The sequence below is a fragment of the Stomoxys calcitrans genome, chromosome 4, assembly GCF_963082655.1.
Source record: "Stomoxys calcitrans chromosome 4, idStoCalc2.1, whole genome shotgun sequence".
Taxonomy (NCBI): domain Eukaryota; kingdom Metazoa; phylum Arthropoda; class Insecta; order Diptera; family Muscidae; genus Stomoxys; species Stomoxys calcitrans.
In genome coordinates, this window is record NC_081555.1 from 6,799,791 (window position 1) to 6,806,661 (window position 6,871).

The following is a 6,871-nucleotide window of genomic DNA, read 5'->3' on the forward strand; positions in this document are numbered from 1 at the left end:
AAGATAAAGATAAAGATAAAGATAAAGATAAAGATAAAGATAAAGATAAAGATAAAGATCAGAATAGCGCCCTTTAGAGAGACTTTTCATCCATATAAGGTGTGATGGCTTCAAGTGCCGTGCGTTGGTATGTTGTATTTGAATCGCATTTATTGCAATAATTATCAATTATCACATAAACCACGTTCGACAACCCTGTCTATTAACTGTACTTTTTCCCAATGCATGTGTTTTCGCGTTATGACAGAATTTTTTTTCTGCGACATTACACTGCTTCCATGGTGCACATGATTCTGAGCATCTGTTGTAAGTTGTATTGATGGCTTCGAACGCTAGACAACGGCAACGGCTCTCGCTGTTGCTCCGTGTGCACAAGTTCGAATCCCGGAGGGACTCTGCCGAATTGTTTCACTTTCAAGTTTTTTGCCTGCTAGGGTGAAGATCATAAGATCGGAGATTTTCTTTGCATATGGTTGAAAAGTGTTCTAACCAAAGACGCAACGCGTTCCATTGTGATTTGTGTGTTTTGCTATCTCTGTCGTTCCTTTTCCATATGCAAATAAAATCCCTATCATTGAGATCGTCTTGAAAGAGAAACAAAAATTGTGAAATCTAATGACCTTCACCCTAACAGGCAAAAAACTTGAAAGTGGGAAAATAAATGTCAAAATTATATTCATAAAAAAAATTTTGTCAAAATTTAATTTCTATAGAAAATTTTGTCAAAATTTAATTTTTATAGAAAATTTTGTCAAAATTTCATTTTTATAGAAAATTTTGTCAGAATTTATTTAATTTTATTTTCGTAGGTGTTCTTCATTTCTATCAAAAATAAAACAAAAATTTTTTTTATAAAAATTTTTCTATCATTAAGATCATCTCGAAAGAGAAATTAACACATCATTAGAAAAAAATGTTCTTTAAAAAATGCGGCTGAGCCAGGCCGTGGCTCGAACCCACGATGTTCGGACAATAATGAACAATTGTCGTCGTTTTAACGTTCTGAGCCATCAACACTACATCCAAACGATGCATAAAACCATGTGTATACCCTGGAAAAAAACTGCAGGTATGTGGACAAGAAATCCACGCTGCAATAAAGCAAACACACATACATTTGGAAAAGTGACACAGCCAGTAGGACTAAGTGTCAGGATGGATAAGTAAGTTCTTTCGCAATTTCTTTGACATAAATATAATCGACCAATGTAAGACCTTTAAAGACCTCACACCTAAAGATTTCTGATGATGACCCCCCCTCCGTACCAAGGGATCGAAGCGCGTCAAATCATTTTTGGTGTGGTGTATCTCCTGTGGCTTCCATTTTTCCATTGTATAAAAAATTTTCGATCATTAAGCTCATCTCGAAAGAGAAATTAACACAAAAAACCTTATTTTTAAAGTATGGCAAGAAAAGTGTGACAAAATTTTTTTAATAAATAAAATTGTGACAAAATTTTCTATAAAAAAAAGTTGGTCACCTCGGCATGTCGAAAAATTATTCGGTCTGCCAAATCTTCATTTGTGGTCCGAAGAGGACATATTGTTGATGCGTTTTCAATGAAGTTTGGACAAGGTATGTCAATTAAAACGGGTACAATATGCACTTCAAAACATTTTTTTATTTTTAAAAAAAAGTGGGAAACCCCGTTCTCAAAATGCAAAGCTCAGATCCCTCATTCGGTATTATGTTTTTGTTATTTCATATGTCCCCTAAGCACTTGCATTTTTTTTTTTTACAGATTTACTAAAAAACGCCGATTTGGAAATCATCTTTGCTCAAAATGGAAATTTTGGGGATTTAAAAAAAAATCAGGCAAAATTTATTTATGGGTTTTTAAAAACGCTTTGATATGCAAAATTCAAAAAGAGTTATTTAGATATCTATATTCGTAAATCGAAAAATACGAAAAATAATTTAAAAAAAATTAAAATTAAAAGTCGAGTATTCCCGGAACCAGTAGAGACTTTTTGATAGGAATTTTTGAGCACTATGCAGCAAAATTTTGGAAATCGGAGTTATCTCTATCTGTTTTCCAATGGAATATTGTTTACTAGATTTTTTCCAATTCTATTGGGTTGCCCAAAAAGTAATTGCGGATTTTTCATATAGTCGGCGTTGACAAATTTTTTCACAGCTTGTGACTCTGTAATTGAATTCTTTCTTCTGTCAGTTATCAGCTGTTACTTTTAGCTTGCTTTAGAAAAAAGTGTTAAAAAAGTATATTTGATTAAAGTTCATTCTAAGTTTTATTAAAAATGCATTTATTTTCTTTTAAAAAAATCCGCAATTACTTTTTGGGCAACCAATATTCCACTGCTCAAGTTACGGTTCTTGAAGCCTTCCTTAACCTAGAAACCGAAACGCGTTTCTACAGAAAAAACATCTTCACAACAATTTCTGCAGAAATAAAATTTTGATCGAATTTGCTATTAAAGTAAGACTAGAAATAATTGTAAAAAATTTTTTCTGGAAAAAAATGTTTACAAAATTTGTAGAAAATTTTTAAAAAAAAATTCTTTGTTTAGAAATAAAATTTTTACAAAACTTTCTATAGAAATAAAATGTTACAAATTTTTAGCAAAAATTATATTCAACAAGAAGACATAAAATATAAAATTGTCTTTTTTTATAAAATTTAGTAAAAATAGAAATTTTCATGGTTAGAGATAAACAAAAAACAAATCAGCGTAAATTATTTTAATTTAGTACTAATTTTCACACATAGCACACTTTGAACCGCTGTTCTATCAGTTGCGTGAGGTCAAAGACATTACTCAGATAGGCAGACACATGTAATTGACACAAAGGATTAATTCTCGTCAAATGAATGTTGTCATGGCAATTGAGTTTATTTAACCGTTTTCTTTAAACAAAAAACACCTTAAACATAAATTTTCATTACTTTGCGTTAACGACCTTGAGGATTGTGTAATAATACCCAACCAAACATACCAACGGACGAATGTGGAGATGCCAAGATTAAAGCCAATAACTTAACACAAGCAAAAGACACCATCACCGCTAGGTGTTATCACATGGGGGGAATGAGTAAGTGAGTAAATTAAGTTTAAAGATGGTCTAAATGACAAGAGCCACAGCAAGAAGGCAGTTAACTTGAATTAAATGTAAGTGCTTTGGGGTGGGTAAAGTGATTAATTTCCAACATAGCCAAATTGTTGTTTTAACTTAAACTCATAGTTGACTTGATTGTTGGAAGTTAGCAGAATGTGGGTGGGAAAACAAGTTCACAAGTTCTATTTGTTTTCTTTCGTTTGAAAAACTTGGTTACTCCGCCAGGTGTGCAACCTTATCATATATCTTCGTGAATAATGATCTTTTCCGGAGGAGTAGTCAAATGAGGAACCCATTGGAGAATCACTTGAAAGGCGGTGACATGGCGCTTTTGTATCAGGAATGCACGCATTTCCAGTGAAATGCTCGAATGCCAGTGTCTTTTCGCATTTGAATATTAAAACAAAAACCTAATGACTTTGGACATTTGAGTCTGAGGTGCCCAGGGGGGGTTTGTTGACTCTAAACTGAGCCACTTTGCTGCCGCCGTTGCCGCCTTAAGAGAGCTAATGATTGTTGGCAAGCGACACGCGCCAAAGAGAGCTCCATCATTTGCAGACCATGCCTCAGCATTGTTACAATGAGCATTGTACTGTGGCTGAGATTTGAATGTGACTTGGTGGCTGCCGTAGCATGCATGCATGCGAAATTAAATTTTCAGAGCAAGTCTTTCTGTCTCTAGCTGAGACAAGCAAGAGGGGGCTTTTGTCAATTTCATTGTGGCTGAGCAAAGAGTGAAGGTTTCTTTTTTCGATATAAAAGTCTGGGCTAAGGCGATGAGTAGCAACACAAACCTTTTGTCTTTGCAACCAAGCACTTGTGGATTACTGCTGTTGCTACCAGGGAGACGACAATCGAAGTTGAAGGGATTTACTAGCCGAGGATACAATGAAGACATTTGTAAGTTGAACAACACCCAAGGTCAAAGGGGCAAATTCATCAATCTCAATTCTTTTACTACAGATTTTGGTTTGTGGCTGTTTGCTGGTGGCTTTAGCACAAGCTGACATAAGTGAGAAATTATCGGAGCGAGACGCCCCTTTGGTGGGTTCTAGCAGTTATCATGGGCCATCTTACAAGTATTTGCCTCCACCTCCACAAATAGCTAGTGGCTACGATTCTTATTCTACTGGAGGTCATCACTCCTTGGGATTAGGCTCAGGTTCAACTTTTGGATCTTCCGGTTTGGGCTACACCTACTCAGGTCATCGTCAGGGTGCTCATCATGGTTCCCATTATGCTGGAGGTGTGGGTAGTGTTAAGCTCTCTGGCGGAGGCCATGGTTATAGTGGTGCTTCGTCCTTCCCTTCACATGGCTTTGCAGGAGGACATGGACATGGTTATTCTGGCTCTAGCTCGGCATCACATGGCTACAGTGGAGCTTCTTATCCCTCTCACAGCCATAGCGGAGGTTATTCTTATAGCGGTAGCAGTGGTGCAGGTTCACATGGCTACAGTGGTGCCTCACACAGCTTTGGAGGAGGTCATTCGGTAGGCAGCTCCGCAGGACACGGTTATAGTGGTGGTGCAGGACACAGCCATTCTCATGGTTATCCCACTTCAAGTTTAGGTCATAAAACGGTTTCCTCGGCAGGACACGGTTATGCCCTCAGTGCTGGTCATATTGGCTCGGGAGCTGGCTTGGGCAGTGGTTATCATTATGCCAAAGGAATAAGTGGATCTTTGCCAGCTACTTCTTCATTGGGTCATGGATATTCTGGTCATGGACATTCCTCTCATGACTTTTCAGGACATGGCATAGCTGCAGCTGTTGGTGCTGCTTCGGCATCTTCGCATGATGATCATCATCACCATGTACACAATGGCAATCAAGAACATCAATTTGTGGTTGCCAACGCAGGACATGACGCAGGATTTGATGGTCACTCTGGAGCCAGTGACTCTGGCTATCACTTTGAGGCTCCCTCCCACACCTATTTACCACCTCCAGTTCCCTCCAGCAGCTATGGTGTTCCTTTGGGAACAATAGGCTCCAGTTATTCCCCCAAATATCATGATACGCCCGCCTATGCCGCAGGACACAAGGGTTTGGGCCACTTCGGTTTTACCAACAATAAACCCAATGCTTTGCATACCTCTTTCATTGATTCGGGTTTTAAGACACCAGCCTATAGCAAAGTGCCTTTCAAGCCTTCCACCTTTTTGGGATCGAAATTTGAGGGATCCTCTGCACAAGCCCCTAGCCAACAATATCTACCCCCTTCGGGAGTGGGAGCCGAATCTACCGGTTATGATTATCCAGTGCCCACAGGACCTGCCCTACAATTCGGTGATCATTCCTTCCAAGGCCAGGCTCTGGAAGGTTCCACCAGCAGTCATCAACCTGAAAGCACTTATTTGCCACCCCATGAGGTCGCAGCAACACCAAGTGCTAGTTATTTGCCACCCACTGGCAATTCATATGGCCATTAGATATTGCTTTTCATTTCCGAATGAAAAATATATTTAATTACTAGCCCACAATTCATTGTTATCCCTTGTCGCCCCTCCCACGATATCATCCACCCCTCAAATCTACAAAAAGAGACAACTCATATTAATAAGTGCTGCATTTAATTTATTTTATGTAAACCATCACATACGTATGTATGTGTGTTTGTACTTTGTAACATCATGCAAAACTGTATTATAGTTTAAGTGAATAAAATTGTAAATAACAACAACAAATAAACACATAACGACTTCAATTTTCAAAAAAAAAAGAGAAATAGCCATTTGGAATTCATCTCACAACTAGCTTAGTGAATAAAGGCATGAGAGTGCATTGTGTGTGCCAGAGTGTGTAAGTGAGGGTGAATCAGTAGTAGTTAACTTTCCCAGTTTTATGGTGATTGATGGCACAGATTAAAACATCGAAGCATTTGGCAAACGAAGCCATGTTATCGTTTCCATAAATAGCTGTATGAATGCTCGCAATGACTGTATTTGGGTGATTATTTAGCAAAGAATATTTATATATTATTTTCTGTTTTTAGTTTTATGATATGCTCATTTGAAATGCAATCGTAGTATACATTCGATTAATGTGATGCAAAACGTTTGATACATATAAATCAAGTCATGAAGTAATTCACAGACAATAGAGAAAGGGAAATTAAAAAAGAAAACGAGACTGAAAAATGCAGAGATGGGAAACAAATAGCCTAAATATAATATTAAAACAACATATTGGGTTGCCCAGAAAGTAATTGCGGATTTTTTAAAAGAAAGTAAATAAATTTTTATAAAACTTAGAATGAACTTTAATCAAATATACTTTTTTTACACTTTTTTTCTAAAGCAAGCTAAAAGTAACAGCTGATAACTGACAGAAAGAATGCAATTACAGAGCCACAAGCTGCAGAGATAGGAAACAAATAAATATAATATTAAAACAACATATTGGGTTGCCCAAAAAGTAATTGCGGATTTTTTAAAAGAAAGTAAATACATTTTTAATAAAACTTAGAATGAACTTTAATCAAATACACTTTTTTTACATTTTTTTTCTAAAGCAAGCTAAAAGTAACAGCTGATAACTGACAGAAGAAAGAATGCAATTACAGAGCCACAAGGTGTGAAAAAATTTGTCAACGTCGACTATATGAAAAATCCGCAATTACTTTTTGGGCAACCCAATATAAAGTACAGGGACTTTTAGGACATACAAATGATTTTTTTTACATTTTTGTTTTCAATTTTTTAATAAGAAAAAATCTTGGTTATAATTTTTTTCAAATGTTTTTTGAATTTTTTTTTAATTATTAAAAAAAGAAACTTTATATATTTCCTAAT

General features: G+C 36.4%; 1 protein-coding gene and 1 non-coding gene across 2 annotated transcripts; both read left to right on the top strand.

Annotated features, from left to right (window-relative positions):
* Nucleotides 1-3,867: 3,867 nt before the first annotated feature.
* LOC106087851 (uncharacterized) lies at nucleotides 3,868-4,105 on the top strand. Its single transcript, XR_009398062.1, has 2 exons — nucleotides 3,868-3,976; nucleotides 4,040-4,105. It is a non-coding gene; the product is annotated as an uncharacterized LOC106087851 (transcript).
* On the top strand, nucleotides 4,106-5,768 carry LOC131993994 (uncharacterized; the record flags this gene model as incomplete). Its single annotated transcript, XM_059366451.1, has 1 exon — nucleotides 4,106-5,768. A coding segment is annotated over one exon (1,404 nt), but the record flags the coding sequence as incomplete, so codon positions are not given.
* Between the last annotated feature and the right edge of the window lie 1,103 nt (nucleotides 5,769-6,871).